Source organism: Pseudophryne corroboree, chromosome 6 (assembly GCF_028390025.1).
Source record: "Pseudophryne corroboree isolate aPseCor3 chromosome 6, aPseCor3.hap2, whole genome shotgun sequence".
NCBI classification, from domain to species: domain Eukaryota; kingdom Metazoa; phylum Chordata; class Amphibia; order Anura; family Myobatrachidae; genus Pseudophryne; species Pseudophryne corroboree.
The window spans coordinates 240,270,689-240,295,524 of NC_086449.1; the positions used below are offsets into that span (position 1 = coordinate 240,270,689).

Below are 24,836 nucleotides of genomic sequence, written 5' to 3' on the forward strand. Positions count from 1 at the left end.
AGCGGCGGGGGGAGCGGGTGATGCTGCTGCTGTCAGCCGCGAATGAAGAATGATAAACCTTTTGATGGGGAGTGCTTGGAAGGACTCTGCCGCTGTCATAACCTAGCGGCTCAGGGAGTGCAGGGGCGCTGCGGCTGTCAGCCGCGGAGATACGGAGCCATGCTTAAGAAGTCGGTGGAGGGAGGGAGAGCGTGTCTGCCCGGCCACCAGTATCAAATGGTGACACTACAACCAGTACTCACAGTTGCCCTGATGCTTCGGATTTTCCTGGAGAGAGATATGTAGATCCCTTTAGTTGGGGTCCTTGTCTCTCTCTATTCTGAAGACATTTGTCCCCCTTTTATTAGGTTGAACTTATCTTCATGTAGCAACGCCTGCACCCTCCTTTCATTTAGGAGGGATTGGGCCCATGTTTTCTTTAAAGAAAGAAAAACCTGCACCCTCCTTTTAGTTAGGAGGGATTGGGTCGGTCATAATTGACAAAAAATAAAAAGAAATTTCTTTATGGAGCAGAGCTCCCATATTGTGCTTCTTTCCTCCTAGCACAATTTTTCAAACTGAGGGAGGATGGCTGTGAAGGGGGAGGAGCCGGCTGTGCAGACAATGCTAATTTTAGATTGTGCCACACCTCCGGTTGCAAGCTTCACACCCCTATTGTATAAGACTGTTCCAGTGTCCCCTAGTGGATGAAAGATAAATAATAGTTTTAAAAGAAACTGAAGAAAACTCTCTGGAGCTCCAGTGTGTGCATTCTCTCCTGTGGGCACTTTTTTTTTCTAAACTGCCTGTGGGAGGGGGCATAGAGGGGAGGAGCCAGCACACCCAGTTGAAGAAATTTAAATTGCACCTGCTCCTTTGGACCCCGTCTATACCTCATCGTACTACATTCCCCCAATATCCCTTATGGATGCTAGAGAAATACACAATATGGAAGTCGTCTAAAAGTAACACATAGCGATTATCCATATTTCTAAATAACCGGTATTAGCGATAGTCTTCAGGAAATGATACATTCTACTTTGTTGCTAAAGTAATAAACAGTGGAGTAGACACAAACAAGGCTCTGCTGCAGGGAGGGTTGAGCCACATGTAGCTACTGCTCTTGCAGGTGAGAATTGACTGGCAGACGCATGCTGCAAAGGGGCAGGACCAGTTGCCCTCCAATAGGAGCACCTCCTTTCCTGCGAGGGCATCACTCGGCAACCTAGAAGTAAGCGCTACCAAAAGGGGTAGCTGATCCTAATCCCCAAACCCATCCCCTGCCGTGGCTCCAACCCAGCATGTAATGATCTCTTTCTTATGTGCAAACTGGGATGGGGACAAACCATGACTTTAAAACTATGATGATCCATCCTCCAAACTCATTGAGTGTATTATCTACTACCGCCTTACTTCCCTCACACTCACTGCTTGACCCATTCCAGTCTGGCTTCCGTCCTCTCCACTCCACTGAAACTGACCTCACAAATGTCTGCAACGACCTCCATGCTGCCAAATCTAAGGGCCACTACTCTCTGCTTATTCTTCTTGACCTCTCTGCTGCTTTTGACACTGTGGACGACCCTCGCCTTCTGCAAATCCTTCACGCCACTGGTCTGCGTGATACTGCCCTCTGTTGGATGTCTTCCTACCTCTCTGACTGTTCATTCTGTCACTTCTCATGACTCCACCCCCCCTCCACCCACTAACTGTAGGTGTTTCCCAAGGTGCTGTTCTTGGCCCTCTCCTTTTCTCTCTCTATACGTCCTCTTTAGGTGAACTCATTAGTTCTTTTGACTTCCAATATCATCTCTCTGCTGATTGATACTCAAATCTATCTTTCCTTCTCGGACCTCTCTCCCCCCGCTTTCCTCACTCATATCTCCAACTGTCTCTCTGCTATCTCTTAGCTGATCATCTTCCCACCCTGCTGCACAACCTCACCTCCCACAATTTCATTATCTATTGATGGCACAACTATCTCCTCTAGCCCCCAAGTGCGCTGTCTTGGAGTAATCCTCGACCCCTCCCTCTCCTTCAAACCACACATTCAGCACCTCTCACAAACCTGCCGTTTTCATCTAAAAAATATTTCCAGGATCAGACCCTTTCTGACCCAGGATGCTACCAAGACCCTTATCCACTCACTGGTCATCTCCAGACTAGACTACTGTAATATCCTCCTGACTGGCATCCCTGACAAATGCGCCTCTCCACTCCAATCTATTCTCAATGCTGCAACCCGGCTAATCTTCCTCTCCCAACGCACAACTTCCACCTCCCCTCTCATACAAGCCCTTCACTGGCTGCCCTTCCCTTTCAGAATCCAATTCAAGCTTCTCACACTCGCCTACAAAGCCCTCACCCACTCACCTCCCATTTACATCTCTGACCTTATCTCCCTTTACACTCCCACCTGTCCTTATCGCTCTGCTGATGCAGGCCGACACTCTGATTACTTCCACTTCTACCTTCAAGATTTTTCACGTGCTGCTCCATTTCTCTGGAATTCCCTACCTCTCCCCCTCAGACTCTCCACAAAACTTCAAACTGGCTCTCAAGACCAACTTCTCCACCCAACCCAGCCAAATCTCACCCTAACCCTCTGTTCCACGCTCTCTGTCTACCTCATCTGTGTCACCCCTGTCTGTCTCTCCCCTTTAGAATGTAAGCTCTCACGAATAGGGCCATCTTCCCTCATGGTCTATACTTTTGTTACTTTAATAATCTTCAACTGCAACAAATCCTGCGGTTTTCTTCCACACTGATACTTATTTCACTGTCATCTGCTGATGGAGATATGTTTATTTACCCTGTACGTGTCCTATATTGTCTTCAACTAAATCACTGTTTTCCGGTTTTGATTATTTGTTTATGTACTCGGGAATTGGGCGCTGCCGAACCCTTGTGGCGCCATATAAATAAAGGATAATAATAATAATTAGGTTCTGGCAAAAAATGAGACTCCCTGATAGAACTGTTACACGGCTGTTAGACAATGAGACTATACAGTAGGTGTGAGGTTCTGTAGGCTGGACCGGGCTATCGGGCAGAATAAAAAAATACTTTTTGCACTTGCAGAGTTAGAGGCGAACAATGACCAATTTCATTAATACGTATTGTCAATACAAAATATTTTCTGAGCGGCCCTCAACCATTTAGGGGAATGCCCAGTTTTGTGCTCTAGTTACTACACCCCTATTGTTCTTATCTCACTGCTAGTTTCAGGTGAAAACTAGCAAGGAAACAGGATGATGGAGGAGTCAGTTTTCTCTAGTTTAGGCCCTACCTGAAGTATAATCAACTGGATTTAACAGTAGGTAGTGTACTTAAGAAAATTTCACCTTTCCAATATCATTACAATTTACATTACATTGCAGTACACAGACGCAGGTATTTCATGCTGCTTACAGACCTGACAAAGAAGGTGGCCGCACATTAACAAGCTACAGAATGCTGTGCACACAACAGATGCCTAAAAGAGCAGCAATACAAATGGCCTGAGATGTTACTTTAGCAAGTTGCAATAAAACCTACTGTACATAGTGATGCATAGTACATATATTGTAGGAATTTCCTACGCACACTATCGGCGAACGTTCACTGAGCTACAGTATATTCATCCAGATGTTTTCAAAGAATTAACAATATAACAGTATGATATTAAGTACTAAAATGGTACAATTTATTCATATGATGAAAGATTAAAAAAAAAGTATATGTAAATAATATAAAAAATTCATAAGCCATAAAATTGTATGCATGTCACTGAATTTAGAAGTATGAATTCATACACTTGTGTTTGAGTATCGTTACCCAATTAGTCAGGATCTGGTTGTAGATGGTCAGAGGAGTCCATTCCAATGATATTCCCCTGTAGCCAAAATGCTTATCCAGATACCAAAGTCACTGAAATGGAGGATGGTCCAATTGGAGGTGTGTAGTTCGCCGTTAGAGGATGGTGTGCTCCACACTTTTTTTTAATCTTTCATCATATGAATAAATTGTACCATTTTATTACTTAATATCATACTGTTATATTAATTCTTTGAAAACATCAAAGCGCAGCCTCCATTTTCTTTTTGCATATGTCCTGTGTATTGTGGGAGTGACTTCCCCGATTTTCAGAGGCAGCTGCTAAGCAAAGCTTCTCCTGTTATAAGCCCCCGAGTATACCTTGGTACACCTCCTTTTCTCTGATGTCCTAGTGGATGCTGGGAACCCCGTAAGGACCATGGGGAATAGCGGCTCCGCAGGAGACTGGGCACAAAAGTAAAAGCTTTCTGACTAGCTGGTGTGCACTGGCTCCTCCCCCTATGACCCTCCTCCAAGCCTCAGTTAGATTTTTGTGCCCGGCCAAGAAGGGTGCATGCTAGGTAGCTCTCCAGAGCTGCTTAGAGTAAAAGTTTTAAATAGGTTTTCTCTATCGTCCTAAGTGGATGCTGGGGTTCCTGAAAGGACCATGGGGAATAGCGGCTCCGCAGGAGACAGGGCACAAAAAAGTAAAGCTTTTACCAGATCAGGTGGTGTGCACTGGCTCCTCCCCCTATGACCCTCCTCCAGACTCCAGTTAGATTTTGTGCCCGAACGAGAAGGGTGCAATCTAGGTGGCTCTCCTAAAGAGCTGCTTAGAGAAAGTTTAGCTTAGGTTTTTTACTTTACAGTGAGTCCTGCTGGCAACAGGATCACTGCAACGAGGGACTTAGGGGAGAAGTAGTGAACTCACCTGCGTGCAGAGTGGATTTGCTGCTTGGCTACTGGACACTAGCTCCAGAGGGACGATCACAGGTACAGCCTGGATGGTCACCGGAGCCGCGCCGCCGGCCCCCTTGCAGACGCTGAAGAGAGAAGAGGTCCAAAATCGGCGGCTGAAGACTCCTGAGTCTTCATAAAGGTAGCGCACAGCACTGCAGCTGTGCGCCATTTTCCTCTCAGCACACTTCACACAACAGTCACTGAGGGTGCAGAGCGCTGGGGGGGGCGCTCTGAGAGGCAAATAAAAACCTTATTAGAGGCAAAAAATACCTCACATATAGCCCACAGAGGCTATATGGAGATATTTAACCCCTGCCTAACTTCAAAAATAGCGGGAGACGAGCCCGCCGTAAAAGGGGCGGGGCCTATCTCCTCAGCACACAGCGCCATTTTCTCTCACAGAAAAGCTGGAGAGAAGGCTCCCAGGCTCTCCCCTGCACTGCACTACAGAAACAGGGTTAAAACAGAGAGGGGGGGCACTGATTTTGGCGATATTGTATATATATAAAAGATGCTATAAGGGAGAAACACTTATATAAGGTTGTCCCTATATAATTATAGCGTTTTTGGTGTGTGCTGGCAGACTCTCCCTCTGTCTCCCCAAAGGGCTAGTGGGTCCTGTCCTCTGTCAGAGCATTCCCGGTGTGTGTGCTGTGTGTCGGTACGTGTGTGTCGACATGTATGAGGACGATGTTGGTGAGGAGGCGGAGAAATTGCCTGTAATGGTGATGTCACTCTCTAGGGAGTCGACACCGGAATGGATGGCTTATTTAGAGAATTACGTGAGAATGTCAACACGCTGCAAGGTCGGTTGACGACATGAGACGGCCGACAATCTATTAGGACCGGTCCAGGCGTCTCAGAAACACCGTCAGGGGTTTTAAAAACGCCCATTTACCTCAGTCGGTCGACACAGACACAGACACGGACACTGAATACAGTGTCGACGGTGAATAAACAAACGTATTTCTCATTAGGGCCACACGTTAAGGGCAATGAAGGAGGTGTTACGTGTTTCTGATACTACAAGTACCACAAGAAAGGGTATTATGTGGGAGTGGAAAAAACTACCTGTAGTTTTTCCTGAATCAGATAAAATAAAATGAAGTGTGTGATGATGCGTAGGGTTACCCCGATAGCAAATATTGGCGTTATACCCTTTCCCGCCAGAAATTAGGGTACGTTGGGAAACACCCCTTAGGGTGATAAGGCGCTCACACGCTTATCAAGTGGCGTTACCGTCTCCAGATACGGCCGCCCTCAAGGAGCCAGCTGATAGGAAGCTGGAAAAATATCCTAAAAAGTATATACACACATACGGTGGTTATACTGCGACCAGCGATCGCCATCAGCCTGGAGATGCAGTGCTGGGTTGGCTTGGTCGGATTCCCTGACTGAAAATATTTTATTCATGTAGAGCATTTAATAGGATGCATTCTATATATATGTATGTGAGATGCACAGAGGGATATTTGCTCTCTGGCATCAAGATAAGTGCGTTGTCCATATCTCCCAGAAGATGTCAGGGACACGACAGTGGTCAGGTGATACAGATCCCATACGGCAGATGGAAGTATTGCTGTATAAAGGGAAGGAGTTATTTGGGGGTCGGTCCATCGGACCTGGGGACCACAGCAACAGCTGGGAAATCCAACCTTTTTTACCCCAAGTTACATCTCAGCTAAAAAAGACACCGTCTTTTCAGCCTCAATCTTTCCTTTCCCATGAGGGCATGCAGGCAAAAGGCCAGTCATATCTGCCCAGACATAGAGGTAAGGGAAGTAGACTGCAGCAGGCAGCCCTTTCCCAGGAAAAGAAGCCCTCCACCGCGTCTGCCAAGTCCTCAGCATGACGCTGGGGCCGTGCAAGCGGACTCAAGGTGGGGGGGTAGTCTCAAGAGTCTCAGGGCGCAGTGGGATCACTCGCAAGTTGACCCCTAGATCGTACGAGTATTATCCCAGGGGTAAAGATTGGAGAGTCGAGACATCTTCTCCTCGCAGGTTCCTGAAGTCTGCTTTACCAACGGCTCCCTCCGACAGGGAGGCAGCATTGGAAACAATTCACAAGCTGTATATCCAGCAGGTGATAATCAAAGTACCCCTCCTACGACAAGGAAAAGGGTATTATTTTTCCACACTATATTGTGGTACTGAAGCCAGACGGCTTGGTGACACATAGTCTAAATCTAAAATGTTTTGAACACTTACATAAAAGGTTCAAATCGAGATAAAGTCACTCAGAGCAGTGATAGCGAACCGGAAAAAAGGGGACTATATGGTGTCCCTGGACATCAAGGATTACCTCCATGTCCAAATTTTGTCCTTCTCATCAAGGGTACCTCTGGTTCGTGGTACAGAACTGTCAATATCAGTTTCAGACGATGCCGTTTGAATTATCCACGGCACCCCGGGCCTTTTTACCAAGGTAATGGCCGAAAAGATGTTTCTTCAAAGAAAAAAGGCATCTAAATTATCCCTTACTTGCACGACCTAAAAAGGGCAAGTTCCAGAGAACAGTTGGAGGTCGGAAGAGCACTATCTAAAGTAGTTCTTCGACGGCACGACTGGATTCTAAATATTCCAAGAATCGCAGCTGTTTTCCGACGATACGTCTGCTGTTCCTAGGGATGATTCTGGACACGGTTCAGAAAAAGGTTTTTCTTCCCGAGGAAAAAGCCAAGGAGTTATCCGACCTGTCAGGAACCTCCTAAAACCAGGAAAGGTGTCTGTACATCAATGCACAAGAGTCCTGGGAAAAATGGTGGCTTTTTACGAAGCAATTCCATTCGGCAGATTCCATGCAAGAATTTTCCAAAGGGATCTGTTGGACAAATGGTCAGGGTCGCATCCTCAGATGCACCTGCGAATAACCCTGTCGCCAAGGACAAGGGTATATCTTCTGTGGTGGTTGCAAAAGGCTCATCTATTGGAGGGCCGCAGATTCGGCATACAGGATTTGATCCTGGTGACCACGGACGCCAGCCTGAGAGGTTGGGGAGCAGTCACACAAGGAAGAAACTTCCAGGGGGTATGGACGAACCTGGAAAAGTCTCTTCACATAAACATTCTGGTACTAAGAGCAATCTAAAATGCTCTAAGCCAGGCGGAACCACTCCTGCAAGGAAAACCGGTGTTGATTCAGTCGGACAACATCACGGCGGTCGCCCATGTAAACAGACAGGGCGGCACAAGAAGCAGGAGTGCAATGGCAGAAGCTGCCAAGATTCTTCGCTGGGCGGAGAATCACGTAATAGCACTGTCAGCAGTGTTCTTCCCGGGCGTGGACAACTGGGAAGCAGACTTCCTCAGCAGACACGATATTCACCCGGGAGAGGGGGGTCTTCATCCAGAAGTCTTCCACATGCTAATAAACTGTTGGGAAAGACCAATGGTAGACATGATGGCGTCTCGCCTCAACAAGAAACTGGACAAGTATTGCGCCAGGTCAAGAGATCCACAGGCAATAGCTGTGGACGCACTGGTAACACCTTGGGTGTACAAATCAGTATATGTGTTTCCTCCTCTGCCTCTCATACCAAAGGTATTGAAGATTATACGGTGAGGAGGAGTAAGAACAATACTAGTGGCTCCGGATTGGCCAAGAAGGACTTGGTACCCGGAACTTCAAGAGTTGGTCACGGACGACCCGTGCCCTCTACTTCTGAGAAGGGACCTGCTACAACAGGGTCCCTGTCTCTTTCAAGACTTACCGCGGCTGCGTTTGACGGCATGGCGGTTGAACGCCAGATCCTAAAAGGGAAAGGCATTCCAGAAGAAGTCATTCCTACCTTGATTAAGGCAAGGAAGGAAGTCACCGCGAAACATTATCACCGCATTTGGCGAAAATATGTCGCGTGGTGCGAGGATCGGAGTGTTCCGACGGAGGAATTTCAACTGGGTCGTTTCCTACATTTCCTACAATCAGGATTGTCTATGGGTCTCAAATTGAGATCTATTAAGGTTCAAATTTCGGCCCTGTCAATATTCTTCCAAAAAGAATTGGCCTCAGTTCCTGAGGTACAGACTTTTGTTAAAGGAGTACTGCATATACAGCCTCCTGTGGTGCCTCCGGTGGCACCGTGGGATCTAAATGTAGTTTTAGATTTCCTCAAATCCCATTGGTTTGAACCATTGAAAAAGGTGGATTTTAAATATCTCACATGGAAAGTGACTATGTTACTGGCCCTGGCTTCCGCCAGGAGAGTATCTGAATTGGCGGCTTTATCTTATAAAAGCCCTTATCTAATCTTCCATTCGGATAGGGCAGAACTGAGGACTCGTCCGCATTTTCTCCCTAAGGTGGTATCAGCGTTTCACCTGAACCAACCTATTGTGGTGCCTGCGGCCACTGGCGACTTGGAGGACTCCAAGTTGTTGGACGTTGTCAGAGCCTTAAAAATATACATTTCAAGGACGGCTGAAGTCAGAAAATCTGACTCGCTGTTGATACTATATGCACCCAACAAGTTGGGTGCCCCTGCTTCTAAGCAGACGATTGCTCGTTGGATTTGTAACACAATTCAACTTGCTCATTCTGTGGCAGGCCTGCCACAGCCTAAATCTGTTAAGGCCCATTCCACAAGGAAGGTGGGCTCATCTTGGGCGGCTGCCCGAGGGGTCTCGGCATTACAATTCTGTCGAGCAGCTACGTGGTCGGGGGAAAACACGTTTGTAAAATTCTACAAATTTGATACCCTGGCAAAAGAGGACTTGGAATTCTCTCATTCGGTGCTGCAGAGTCATCCGCACTCTCCCGCCCGTTTGGGAGCTTTGGTATAATCCCCATGGTCCTTTCAGGAACCCCAGCATCCACTTAGGACGATAGAGAAAATAAGAATTTACTTACCGATAATTCTATTTCTCGGAGTCCGTAGTGGATGCTGGGCGCCCATCCCAAGTGCGGATTATCTGCAATACTGTACATAGTTATTGTTAACAAATTCGGGTTATATTGTTAAGGAGCCATCTTTAAGAGGCTCTTTCTGTTATCATACTGTTAACTGGGTTTAGATCACAAGTTGTACGGTGTGATTGGTGTGGCTGGTATGAGTCTTACCCGGGATTCAAATTGCCTCCCTTATTGTGTACGCTCGTCCGGGCACAGTACCTAACTGGAGTCTGGAGGAGGGTCATAGGGGGAGGAGCCAGTGCACACCACCTGATCTGGTAAAAGCTTTACTTTTTTGTGCCCTGTCTCCTGCGGAGCCGCTATTCCCCATGGTCCTTTCAGGAACCCCAGCATCCACTACGGACTCCGAGAAATAGAATTATCGGTAAGTAAATTCTTATTTTTTTTTTTATTTTCAGTGAGACCTGCTGGCAACAGGCTCACTGCATCGTGGGACTAAGGGGAGAAGAAGCGAACTCACCTGCATGCAGAGTGGATTGGGCTTCTTGGCTACTGGACATTAGCTCCAGAGGGACGATCACAGGTTCAGCCTGGATGGGTCCCGGAGCCGCGCCGCCGGCCCCCTTACAGAGCCAGAAGAGCGAAGAGGTCCGGAAAAATCGGCGGCAGAAGACGTTCCTGTCTTCAATAAGGTAGCGCACAGCACTGCAGCTGTGCGCCATTGCTCTCAGCACACTTCACACTCCGGTCACTGAGGGTGCAGGGCGCTGGGGGGGAGCGCCCTGAGACGCAATAAAACATGTTTTAAACCTTATATGGCTAAAGAAATGCATCACATATAGCTCCTGGGCTATATGGATGCATTTAACCCCTGCCAGTTTTCCTAAAAAAAGCGGGAGAAAAGGCCGCCGAAAAGGGGACGGAGCCTATCTCCTCAGCACACAAGCGCCATTTTCCCTCACAGCTCCGCTGGAAGGACGGCTCCCTGACTCTACCCTGCAGTCCTGCTACAGAATCAGGGTAAAACAAGAGAGGGGGGGGCACTAATTGGCAGAAAATACATATACAGCAGCTATAGAAGGGAGAAAATAAGAATTTACTTACCGATAATTCTATTTCTCGGAGTCCGTAGTGGATGCTGGGGTTCCTGAAAGGACCATGGGGAATAGCGGCTCCGCAGGAGACAGGGCACAAAAAAGTAAAGCTTTTACCAGATCAGGTGGTGTGCACTGGCTCCTCCCCCTATGACCCTCCTCCAGACTCCAGTTAGGTACTGTGCCCGGACGAGCGTACACAATAAGGGAGGCAATTTGAATCCCGGGTAAGACTCATACCAGCCACACCAATCACACCGTACAACTTGTGATCTAAACCCAGTTAACAGTATGATAACAGAAAGAGCCTCTTAAAGATGGCTCCTTAACAATATAACCCGAATTTGTTAACAATAACTATGTACAGTATTGCAGATAATCCGCACTTGGGATGGGCGCCCAGCATCCACTACGGACTCCGAGAAATAGAATTATCGGTAAGTAAATTCTTATTTTCTCTATCGTCCTAAGTGGATGCTGGGGTTCCTGAAAGGACCATGGGGATTATACCAAAGCTCCCAAACGGGCGGGAGAGTGCGGATGACTCTGCAGCACCGAATGAGAGAATTCCAAGTCCTCTTTTGCCAGGGTATCAAATTTGTAGAATTTTACAAACGTGTTTTCCCCCGACCACGTAGCTGCTCGGCAGAATTGTAATGCCGAGACCCCTCGGGCAGCCGCCCAAGATGAGCCCACCTTCCTTGTGGAATGGGCCTTAACAGATTTAGGCTGTGGCAGGCCTGCCACAGAATGAGCAAGTTGAATTGTGTTACAAATCCAACGAGCAATCGTCTGCTTAGAAGCAGGGGCACCCAACTTGTTGTGTGCATATAGTATCAACAGCGAGTCAGATTTTCTGACTTCAGCCGTCCTTGAAATGTATATTTTTAAGGCTCTGACAACGTCCAACAACTTGGAGTCCTCCAAGTCGCCAGTGGCCGCAGGCACCACAATAGGTTGGTTCAGGTGAAACGCTGATACCACCTTAGGGAGAAAATGCGGACGAGTCCTCAGTTCTGCCCTATCCGAATGGAAGATTAGATAAGGGCTTTTATAAGATAAAGCCGCCAATTCAGATACTTTCCTGGCGGAAGCCAGGGCCAGTAACATAGTCACTTTCCATGTGAGATATTTAAAATCCACCTTTTTCAATGGTTCAAACCAATGGGATTTGAGGAAATCTAAAACTACATTTAGATCCCACGGTGCCACCGGAGGCACCACAGGAGGCTGTATATGCAGTACTCCTTTAACAAAAGTCTGTACCTCAGGAACTGAGGCCAATTCTTTTTGGAAGAATATTGACAGGGCCGAAATTTGAACCTTAATAGATCTCAATTTGAGACCCATAGACAATCCTGATTGTAGGAAATGTAGGAAACGACCCAGTTGAAATTCCTCCGTCGGAACACTCCGATCCTCGCACCACGCGACATATTTTCGCCAAATGCGGTGATAATGTTTCGCGGTGACTTCCTTCCTTGCCTTAATCAAGGTAGGAATGACTTCTTCTGGAATGCCTTTCCCTTTTAGGATCTGGCGTTCAACCGCCATGCCGTCAAACGCAGCCGCGGTAAGTCTTGAAAGAGACAGGGACCCTGTTGTAGCAGGTCCCTTCTCAGAAGTAGAGGGCACGGGTCGTCCGTGACCAACTCTTGAAGTTCCGGGTACCAAGTCCTTCTTGGCCAATCCGGAGCCACTAGTATTGTTCTTACTCCTCTTCACCGTATAATCTTCAATACCTTTGGTATGAGAGGCAGAGGAGGAAACACATATACTGATTTGTACACCCAAGGTGTTACCAGTGCGTCCACAGCTATTGCCTGTGGATCTCTTGACCTGGCGCAATACTTGTCCAGTTTCTTGTTGAGGCGAGACGCCATCATGTCTACCATTGGTCTTTCCCAACAGTTTATTAGCATGTGGAAGACTTCTGGATGAAGACCCCCCTCTCCCGGGTGAATATCGTGTCTGCTGAGGAAGTCTGCTTCCCAGTTGTCCACGCCCGGGAAGAACACTGCTGACAGTGCTATTACGTGATTCTCCGCCCAGCGAAGAATCTTGGCAGCTTCTGCCATTGCACTCCTGCTTCTTGTGCCGCCCTGTCTGTTTACATGGGCGACCGCCGTGATGTTGTCCGACTGAATCAACACCGGTTTTCCTTGCAGGAGTGGTTCCGCCTGGCTTAGAGCATTTTAGATTGCTCTTAGTACCAGAATGTTTATGTGAAGAGACTTTCCCAGGTTCGTCCATACCCCCTGGAAGTTTCTTCCTTGTGTGACTGCTCCCCAACCTCTCAGGCTGGCGTCCGTGGTCACCAGGATCAAATCCTGTATGCCGAATCTGCGGCCCTCCAATAGATGAGCCTTTTGCAACCACCACAGAAGATATACCCTTGTCCTTGGCGACAGGGTTATTCGCAGGTGCATCTGAGGATGCGACCCTGACCATTTGTCCAACAGATCCCTTTGGAAAATTGTTGCATGGAATCTGCCGAATGGAATTGCTTCGTAAAAAGCCACCATTTTTCCCAGGACTCTTGTGCATTGATGTACAGACACCTTTCCTGGTTTTAGGAGGTTCCTGACAGGTCGGATAACTCCTTGGCTTTTTTCTCGGGAAGAAAAACCTTTTTCTGAACCGTGTCCAGAATCATCCCTAGGAACAGCAGACGTATCGTCGGAAAACAGCTGCGATTCTTGGAATATTTAGAATCCAGTCGTGCCGTCGAAGAACTACTTTAGATAGTGCTCTTCCGACCTCCAACTGTTCTCTGGAACTTGCCCTTTTTAGGTCGTGCAAGTAAGGGATAATTTAGATGCCTTTTTTCTTTGAAGAAACATCTTTTCGGCCATTACCTTGGTAAAAAGGCCCGGGGTGCCGTGGATAATTCAAACGGCATCGTCTGAAACTGATATTGACAGTTCTGTACCACGAACCAGAGGTACCCTTGATGAGAAGGACAAAATTTGGACATGGAGGTAATCCTTGATGTCCAGGGACACCATATAGTCCCCTTTTTTCCGGTTCGCTATCACTGCTCTGAGTGACTTTATCTCGATTTGAACCTTTTATGTAAGTGTTCAAAACATATTAGATTTAGACTATGTGTCACCAAGCCGTCTGGCTTCAGTACCACAATATAGTGTGGAAAAATAATACCCTTTTCCTTGTCGTAGGAGGGGTACTTTGATTATCACCTGCTGGATATACAGCTTGTGAATTGTTTCCAATGCTGCCTCCCTGTCGGAGGGAGCCGTTGGTAAAGCAGACTTCAGGAACCTGCGAGGAGAAGATGTCTCGACTCTCCAATCTTTACCCCTGGGATAATACTCGTACGATCTAGGGGTCAACTTGCGAGTGATCCCACTGCGCCCTGAGACTCTTGAGACTACCCCCCCACCTTGAGTCCGCTTGCACGGCCCCAGCGTCATGCTGAGGACTTGGCAGACGCGGTGGAGGGCTTCTTTTCCTGGGAAAGGGCTGCCTGCTGCAGTCTACTTCCCTTACCTCTATGTCTGGGCAGATATGACTGGCCTTTTGCCTGCATGCCCTCATGGGAAAGGAAAGATTGAGGCTGAAAAGACGGTGTCTTTTTTAGCTGAGATGTAACTTGGGGTAAAAAAGGTTGGATTTCCCAGCTGTTGCTGTGGTCCCCAGGTCCGATGGACCGACCCCCAAATAACTCCTTCCCTTTATACAGCAATACTTCCATCTGCCGTATGGGATCTGTATCACCTGACCACTGTCGTGTCCCTGACATCTTCTGGGAGATATGGACAACGCACTTATCTTGATGCCAGAGAGCAAATATCCCTCTGTGCATCTCACATACATATATATAGAATGCATCCTATTAAATGCTCTACATGAATAAAATATTTTCAGTCAGGGAAACCGACCAAGCCAACCCAGCACTGCATCTCCAGGCTGATGGCGATCGCTGGTCGCAGTATAACCACCGTATGTGTGTATATACTTTTTAGGATATTTTTTCAGCTTCCTATCAGCTGGCTCCTTGAGGGCGGCCGTATCTGGAGACGGTAACGCCACTTGATAAGCGTGTGAGCGCCTTATCACCCTAAGGGGTGTTTCCCTAATTTCTGGCGGGAAAGGGTATAACGCCAATATTTGCTATCGGGGTAACCCTACGCATCATCACACACTTCATTTTATTTTATCTGATTCAGGAAAAACTACAGGTAGTTTTTTCACTCCCACATAATACCCTTTCTTGTGGTACTTGTAGTATCAGAAACACGTAACACCTCCTTCATTGCCCTTAACGTGTGGCCCTAATGAGAAATACGTTTGTTTATTCACCGTCGACACTGTATTCAGTGTCCGTGTCTGTGTCTGTGTCGACCGACTGAGGTAAATGTGTTTCTGAGACGCCTGGACCGGTCCTAATAGATTGTCGGCCGTCTCATGTCGTCAACCGACCTTGCAGCGTGTTGACATTCTCACGTAATTCTCTAAATAAGCCATCCATTCCGGTGTCGACTCCCTAGAGAGTGACATCACCATTACAGGCAATTTCTCCGCCTCCTCACCAACATCGTCCTCATACATGTCGACACACACGTACCGACACACAGCACACACACCGGGAATGCTCTGACAGAGGACAGGACCCACTAGCCCTTTGGGGAGACAGAGGGAGAGTCTGCCAGCACACACCAAAAACGCTATAATTATATAGGGACAACCTTATATAAGTGTTTCTCCCTTATAGCATCTTTTATATATATACAATATCGCCAAAATCAGTGCCCCCCCTCTCTGTTTTAACCCTGTATCTGTAGTGCAGTGCAGGGGAGAGCCTGGGAGCCTTCTCTCCAGCTTTTCTGTGAGAGAAAATGGCGCTGTGTGCTGAGGAGATAGGCCCCGCCCCTTTTACGGCGGGCTCGTCTCCCGCTATTTTTGAAGTTAGGCAGGGGTTAAATATCTCCATATAGCCTCTGTGGGCTATATGTGAGGTATTTTTTGCCTCTAATAAGGTTTTTATTTGCCTCTCAGAGCGCCCCCCCCAGCGCTCTGCACCCTCAGTGACTGTTGTGTGAAGTGTGCTGAGAGGAAAATGGCGCACAGCTGCAGTGCTGTGCGCTACCTTTATGAAGACTCAGGAGTCTTCAGCCGCCGATTTTGGACCTCTTCTCTCTTCAGCGTCTGCAAGGGGGCCGGCGGCGCGGCTCCGGTGACCATCCAGGCTGTACCTGTGATCGTCCCTCTGGAGCTAGTGTCCAGTAGCCAAGCAGCAAATCCACTCTGCACGCAGGTGAGTTCACTACTTCTCCCCTAAGTCCCTCGTTGCAGTGATCCTGTTGCCAGCAGGACTCACTGTAAAGTAAAAAACCTAAGCTAAACTTTCTCTAAGCAGCTCTTTAGGAGAGCCACCTAGATTGCACCCTTCTCGTTCGGGCACAAAATCTAACTGGAGTCTGGAGGAGGGTCATAGGGGGAGGAGCCAGTGCACACCACCTGATCTGGTAAAAGCTTTACTTTTTTGTGCCCTGTCTCCTGCGGAGCCGCTATTCCCCATGGTCCTTTCAGGAACCCCAGCATCCACTTAGGACGATAGAGAAACACTTATATAAGGTTATCCCTGCATATATATAGCGCTCTGGTGTGTGCTGGCAAACTCTCCCTCTGTCTCCCCAAAGGGCTCGTGGGGTCCTGTCCTCTATCAGAGCATTCCCTGTGTGTGTGCTGTGTGTCGGTACGATTGTGTCGACATGTATGAGGAGGAAAATGATGTGGAGGCGGAGCAATTGCCTGTAATAGTGATGTCACCCCCTAGGGAGTCGACACCTGACTGGATGGTAGTATGGAAGGAATTACGTGACAGTGTCAGCACTTTGCAAAAAACTGTTGACGACATGAGACAGCCGGCAAATCAGTTAGTGCCTGTCCAGGCGTCTCAAACACCGTCAGGGGCTCTAAAGCGCCCGTTACCTCAGATGGTCGACACAGACCCAGACACGGATACTGACTCCAGTGTCGACGGTGACGAGACAAACGTAATGTCCAGTAGGGCCACACGTTACATGATCACGGCAATGAAGGAGGCTTTGAACATTTCTGATACTACAAGTACCACAAAAAGGGGTATTATGTGGGGTGTGAAAAAACTACCCATAGTTTTTCCTGAATCAGATTAATTAAATGAAGTGCGTGACAAAGCGTGGGTTTCCCCCGATAAAAAACTGCTGATTTCTAATAAATTATTGGCATTATACCCTTTCCCGCCAGAGGTTAGGGCGCGTTGGGAAACACCCCCTAGGGTAGATAAGGCGCTCACACGCTTATCAAAACAAGTGGCGTTACCGTCTCCTGATACGGCCGCCCTCAAGGAACCAGCTGATAGAAAGCTGGAAAATATCCTAAACGGTATATACACACATACTGGTGTTATACTACGACCAGCAATCGCCTCAGCCTGGATGTGCAGCGCTGGAGTGGCTTGGTCGGATTCCCTGACTGAAAATATTGATACCCTGGATAGGGACAGTATATTATTGACTATAGAGCATTTAAAGGATGCATTACTATATATGCGAGATGCACAGAGGGATATTTGCACCCTGGCATCAAGAGTAAGTGCGTTGTCCATTTCTGCCAGAAGAAGTTTATGGACACGACAGTGGTCAGGTGATGCGGATTCCAAACGGCATGTGGAAGTTTTGCCGTATAAAGGGGAGGAGTTATTTGGGGTCGGTCTGTCAGACCTGGTGGCCACGGCGACGGCTGGAAAATCCACCTTTTTACCCCAGGTCACCTCTCAGCAGAAAAAGACACCGTCTTTTCAAACTCAGTCCTTTCGTCCCCATAAGGGCAAGCGGGCAAAAGGCCACTCATTTCTGCCCCGGGGCAGAGGAAGGGGAAAAAGACTGCAGCAGGCAGCCTCTTCCCAGGATCAGAAGTCCTCCCCCGCTTCTGCCAAGTCTTCAGCATGACGCTGGGGCTTTACAAGCGGACTCAGGCACGGTGGGGGCCCGTCTCAAAAATTTCAACGCGCAGTGTGCTCACTCGCAAGTGGACCCCTGGATCCTGCAGGTAGTATCACAGGGGTACAAATTGGAATTCGAGACGTCTCCCCCTCGCCGGTTCCTGAAGTCTGCTCTACCAACGTCTCCCTCCGACAGGGAGGCAGTATTGGAAGCTATTCACAAGCTGTATTCCCAGCAGGTGATAATCAAGGTACCCCTCCTACAACAGGGAAAGGGGTATTATTCCACGCTGTTTGTGGTACCGAAGCCGGACGGCTCGGTGAGACCGATTTTAAATCTGAAATCATTGAACACTTACATAAAAAGGTTCAAATTCAAGATGGAATCACTCAGAGCAGTGATAGCGAACCTGGAAGAAGGGGACTATATGGTGTCTCTGGACATCAAAGATGCTTATCTCCATGTCCCAATCTACCCTTCTCACCAAGGGTACCTCAGGTTTGTGGTACAGAACTGTCATTATCAGTTTCAGACGCTGCCGTTTGGATTGTCCACGGCACCACGGGTCTTTACCAAGGTAATGGCCGAAATGATGATTCTTCTTCGAAGAAAAGGCGTCTTAATTATCCCTTACTTGGACGATCTCCTGATAAGGGCAAGATCCAGGGAACAGTTAGAGGTCGGAGTAGCACTATCTCAGGTGGTGCTACGTCAGCACGGGTGGATTCTAAATATTCCAAAATCGCAGCTGATTCCAACAACACGTCTACTGTTCCTAGGGATGATTCTGGACACAGTCCAGAAAAAGGTGTTTCTCCCGGAGGAGAAGGCCAGGGAGTTATCCGAGCTAGTCAGGAACCTCCTGAAACCAGGACAAGTGTCAGTGCATCAATGCACAAGGGTCCTGGGAAAGATGGTGGCTTCTTACGAAGCGATTCCATTCGGAAGATTCCATGCAAGAACTTTTCAGTGGGATCTGCTGGACAAATGGTCCGGATCGCATCTTCAGATGCATCAGCGGATAACCCTATCTCCAAGGACAAGGGTGTCTCTCCTGTGGTGGTTGCAGAGTGCTCATCTTCTAGAGGGCCGCAGATTCGGCATTCAGGACTGGATTCTGGTGACCACGGATGCCAGCCTGAGAGGCTGGGGAGCAGTCACACAGGGAAGAAATTTCCAGGGCTTGTGGTCAAGCATGGAAACGTCTCTTCACATAAATATCCTGGAACTAAGGGCAATTTACAATGCCCTAAGCCAAGCAAGGCCACTGCTTCAGGGTCAGTCGGTATTGATCCAATCGGACAACATCACGGCAGTCGCCCACGTAAACAGACAGGGCGGCACAAGAAGCAGGAGGGCAATGGCAGAAGCTGCAAGGATTCTTCGCTGGGCGGAAAATCATGTGATAGCACTGTCAGCAGTGTTCATTCCGGGAGTGGACAACTGGGAAGCAGACTTCCTCAGCAGACACGACCTCCACCCGGGAGAGTGGGGACTTCATCCAGAAGTCTTCCACATGATTGTAAACCGTTGGGAAAAACCAAAGGTGGACATGATGGCATCCCGCCTCAACAAAAAACTAGACAGGTATTGCGCCAGGTCAAGGGACCCTCAGGCAATAGCTGTGGACGCTCTGGTAACACCGTGGGTGTACCAGTCAGTGTATGTGTTCCCTCCTCTGCCTCTCATACCCAAGGTATTGAGAATTATAAGACGGAGAGGAGTAAGAACTATACTCGTGGCTCCGGATTGGCCAAGAAGGACTTGGTACCCGGAACTTCAAGAGATGCTCACAGAGGACCCGTGGCCTCTACCTCTAAGGAAGGACCTGCTCCAGCAGGGACCTTGTCTGTTCCAAGACTTACCGCGGCCGCGTTTGACGGCATGGAGGTTGAAAACCGGATCCTGAGGGAAAAAGGCATTCCAGATGAAGTCATCCCTACCCTGGTCAAGGCCAGAAAGGATGTAACCGCAAAACATTATCACCGCATTTGGCGAAAATATGTTGCGTGGTGTGAGGCCAAGAAGGCCCCTACAGAGGAATTTCAACTGGGTCGTTTCCTGCATTTCCTGCAAACAGGACTATCTATGGGCCTAAAATTAGGGTCCATTAAGGTTCAAATTTCGGCCCGGTCGATCTTCTTCCAAAAAGAACTGGCTTCAGTGCCTGAAGTTCAGACGTTTGTCAAAGGGGTACTGCATATACAGCCTCCTTTTGTGCCTCCAGTGGCACCTTGGGATCTCAATGTAGTGTTGAGTCTCCTAAAATCACATTGGTTTGAACCACTCACCACTGTGGAATTGAAATATCTCACATGGAAAGTGGTCATGCTGTTAGCCCTGGCTTCAGCCAGGCGTGTCTCAGAATTGGCGGCTTTGTCATATAAAAGCCCTTACCTAATTTTTCATTCAGACAGGGCAGAACTGAGGACTCGCCCTCAATTTCTCCCTAAGGTGGTTTCAGCGTTTCACATGAACCAGCCTATTGTGGTGCCTGCGGCTACTAGGGACTTGGAGGACTCCAAGTTGCTGGACGTAGTCAGGGCCCTGAAAATATATGTTTCCAGGACGGCTGGAGTCAGAAAATCTGACTCGCTGTTTATCCTGTATGCACCCAACAAGCTGGGTGCTCCTGCTTCTAAGCAGACGATTGCTCGTTGGATTTGTAGTACAATTCAGCTTGCACATTCTGTGGCAGGCCTGCCACAGCCAAAATCTGTAAAAGCCCATTCCACAAGGAAAGTGGGCTCATCTTGGGCGGCTGCCCGAGGGGTCTCGGCTTTACAACTTTGCCGAGCAGCTACTTGGTCAGGGGCAAACACGTTTGCTAAATTTTACAAATTTGATACCCTGGCTGAGGAGGACCTGGAGTTCTCTCATTCGGTGCTGCAGAGTCATCCGCACTCTCCCGCCCGTTTGGGAGCTTTGGTATAATCCCCATGGTCCTTACGGAGTTCCCAGCATCCACTAGGACGTCAGAGAAAATAAGAATTTACTTACCGATAATTCTATTTCTCGTAGTCCGTAGTGGATGCTGGGCGCCCATCCCAAGTGCGGATTGTCTGCAATACTTGTATATAGTTATTGTTACAGAAATCGGGTTGTTTATTGTTGTGAGCCATCTTTTCAGAGGCTCCTACGTTTATCATACTGTTAACTGGGTTCAGATCACAAGTTGTACGGTGTGATTGGTGTGGCTGGTATGAGTCTTACCCGGGATTCAAGATCCTTCCTTATTATGTACGCTCGTCCGGGCACAGTATCCTAACTGAGGCTTGGAGGAGGGTCATAGGGGGAGGAGCCAGTGCACACCAGCTAGTCAGAAAGCTTTTACTTTTGTGCCCAGTCTCCTGCGGAGCCGCTATTCCCCATGGTCCTTACGGAGTTCCCAGCATCCACTACGGACTACGAGAAATAGAATTATCGGTAAGTAAATTCTTATTTTTTTCTGCATATTCATCCAGTTATCTTAACTCTATGATATCCTGGCTTTCCCCAAACCAATATCAGAGAAATCTACCCATTGCTGGTACATACTGTATATGTTCAACGTACCGTAGAAAGTGTAGCGGCTTCTTCCCTTTTCTTCTTTTCTCCTGAAAAACTTTCACTCTGTATGTTCTATTTGAAGGTAAAAAATATTATTTATATAATCAGAATACACAAAGGTATTCTATAAAGAGTACAATATGTGCAGAATGAGACCAATCTCTTTTTATTAACTTTTTTTCTAGTGTTCACTTGAAGAACTTGTAAATATATAAAAAAATAATAATTTGTAAACCACTTAAAGCAAAACCGGAAGTGACATCTCCACTTCGGACTTCAGTGTTTTTGAAAATGCCAGAATTGAAACCCAGAACCCTAACGTCTGTGACTAGTGACTGTGGTTATGACCTTCCATGTCAAGACAGAAAATGGAGCCCTACGAGTCAGATTTGGATCGTGGAGTCACCAAAGAATGGGTGTAGTAGGGTATGCCGGCGGCCAGGCTCCCAAGCATACCGGCGCCGGAATCCCGACTGCCGACATTCCGACAGCTGGGCGAGCGCAAATGAGCCCCTTGCGGCCTCGCTCCGCTCGCCACACTGCGGGCACGATTCTCCCTCCAAGAGGGAGAGAAAGTGTTGGTATGCTGGCTGTCGGTATTCCGACGCCGATATACTGTGCGCCGGGATCCCGACAGCCGGCATACTGAAGACCACCCCAAAGAAGATATTGTCGTATTTGAAGTGACAGACTGAACTGCTGTAAATTCAATTCTGCTTGGGATTAATAACAGAATTTGAGATTGAAGAATCCAGGCATGAGATCAGGTGTGTATGAAAAAAGGTGCATGAGACGGAGCTTTTTGCAACAATCGACCAAATATGGGATGGTATTGACTACTTGAATTTGCAGAAAGGCAACCAAGTGAACCAATGTCCTGTGAGGACTCTGGGTCCGTGGACAAACAGAAGGGAAGTAACAGTAAAAACCCCAAGACCCTGTTGATGAAAAAGGGATTGGAATGAATACTCCTGCGTTGCATAGCGAACAGACTGCAAGCCTGTCTCTTGGATGAAACATAACTAAGAGGGGTATCAAAAAACCTGCTTGGTACGTATTCCCCGAGATTCAGAATATGTAAGTAAATAATAATGCACCCCCCATCTCGATACATGGTTCTTGCATTGGTTTTATAGTAGCCTCACATCATTACTGTGTGCTATTGAGGACCCTGCTCCTACTATACATCTCTCTGATCTTGCAGCGCTTATATCACACAAGTGCAGAGGTCACAAGATTCATTGATCACCAGACTAATAACACCGCAATCAGATGTTATTGATCCGGGACATATCAAAAAAGCTAAAGGTGAAGACTGAATGTAACAAGTTGCTTTTATTTCATGTATTGTGGAGTAATGCTGGACATACACTATCAGAAGTGTGTCAGACATTTTATCGGACATGCTGAAAACCATCAGATATCGTGGCCATACACTGTGGGCTCTATTCCACACATTATTTTTCACCTTAAAAATGCAGAAACGAGCGTTTCCACATATTTTACGCAACCCAACTATTCAGCAAAGGGTTAACGGAGAAGATAACACTATTAGTAATACCCATCTCATCGCACTATATGAAAGATTATATAACGCCATCTCAGAATGGTGTTATAAAAAGAAAATCCTGAAGTTTCACGAAAAACTGCACTCTCTATATATTTATGTGGTTATGTATAAAACTACAAATATAAATGTACAATAGCCTAATATAAAGCCTATGTATACATTTGACTCAATTTACACATTTCTGGAGGGTGGAGCTGGACATTCACTTGCCGCTCGTCGCACTGCAGGGAAGGAGGCTATTTACATTGTTAAGTGAGTGCACAACTGAGCATGCACAGAATAAGAAACAGAAGGGTGTGTTTTTGGGACTTAGAAAACAAAGCAGTCTAGAACATGACAGAACAGCATGTTACAGTAACCGCTGCCCCTGCAAAGTCTATTACTGAATAACTGTGATCAATTTTGAATTTTTTTTATATAGTCCGATAATATTTGGAACAGTATCGACAATAATGCTGAATATGACCCTATGAAATATATCACAGTATACTAACACAATATCCGTTTTCCTCCCCTGGGGAGGAAACATTCCCCCATTCCTTGTATGTAAAAGAGCCGGGGAAATGCCAGGCGGTCGACAGTGGCAGCACATACATTGCCAAATGCACCGACCAATAATCAGATCTATCGGACGGTTCCGGTATGAAAGATAGATAGTGTCTAGTTAGACAGTCAATAGATAGACACTATATGTTAGACAGACATTAGGTCGACATGAAAAAGGTCGACAGGGTCAAAAGGTCGACATGAAAAAGGTAGACACCATGTTTTTTGCATTTTTGCAGTTTGTGTGGATAGTTTTGTCATCTGGGACCCCCAATTGTAGAAAGGCATACGCTCGTCACGCTTCGGGATTGGTGGCTCGCTGCGCTCGCCACAAGGTTTATAACCAACTCTATGCCGACATGGATAGAGAAAGTATGAAATACAGGTTGAGTATCCCTTATCCAAAATGCTTGGGACCAGAGGTATTTTGGATATCGTATTTTTCCGTATTTTGGAATAATTGCATACCATAATGAGATATCATGGAGATGGGACCCAAGTCTAAGCACAGAATGCATTTATGTTACATATACATCTTATACACACAGCCTGAAGGTAATTTTAGCCAACATTTTTAACAACTTTGTGCATTAAACAAAGTGTGTGTACATTCACACAATTCATTTATGTTTCATATATACCGTATATACTCGAGTATAAGTCGACCCGAATATAAGCCGAGGCACCTAATTTTACCACAAAAAACTGGGAAAACTCATTGACTCGAGTATAAGCCTAGGGTGGGAAATGCAGATCTAGCCGTACACATCCATTCGCACAGCGAGCACGTTGATGCGCAAGAAAAGATTTATATATATATATATACACGTACACACACAAACATATAATATGCACACACAAACATTAACTGCATGTATACAGTATTTGGCGGCTCCAGCATCTGATACAACACTACATTCACATGTACAATTGCATCCCTGTTTGAGGAGTAACTTGCCGCCCACTGTGCCCCAGGCATGGAGGGGTCTAACATACATGCCAGCAGCCCCCGGCCAGGGCACATCAACTCTTTGCAGCTTGTACATTATTCAGGACACTACCAAATTGCATAGATAAACTGGTGGTACCAGAAACACAGCACAGGATCCCAAACGACACTCAGCATGGTCCTAACATCCGGGAGTCGGGAGGACGTTCTTTTTACTTCTAGTGGTTGTTCAGCCTCAGCGGTGCCAGCCGCTGATTGGATGGTTCCGCCATCAGCCATCAAAAAGTGAGAGGGCTGTATTTGGGGCGGCTGTTTGGCTGCAGCTGCTGTCATTCAGGCCAGCTGGGAGGGAGGAACGACTATTGGTGCTGCTGTCCTGCAGAGCTATCAGCCGTCACTGGGAAGTTAAGCAGCTGGGCCATGAGATACTGCACTGCTGATGCTCACCGCAGCCGCACTTTACATGCACAGATCGGGAAAGGCTGAGCTGTGTGCCTTTGAAGCTGTGTGTGTTAGCAGCAACGGAGGTGAGGTCCGGCCGGGTGACTGTTCAGCAAGAGCAGCAGCGGCGGCAGTGCAGCGCGTATCTCACTTGC

The 24,836-nt window shown here is 47.3% G+C and overlaps 1 protein-coding gene across 3 annotated transcripts in view; it reads right to left on the minus strand.

Moving 5' to 3' along the window:
- The window catches only part of FANCI (FA complementation group I), a 297,155-nt gene that overhangs the window by 10,908 nt on the left and 261,411 nt on the right, over nucleotides 1–24,836 (minus strand). For 2 of the 3 annotated variants that reach the window (XM_063925787.1, XM_063925786.1), the window contains exon 35: nucleotides 21,182–21,247. The exons of the other annotated variant lie outside the window; for it this stretch is intronic. In XM_063925787.1, the coding sequence (XP_063781857.1) occupies nucleotides 21,182–21,247 (66 nt within the window). The remainder of the gene's footprint in view (nucleotides 1–21,181; nucleotides 21,248–24,836) is intronic. 3 annotated transcript variants of the gene reach the window in all.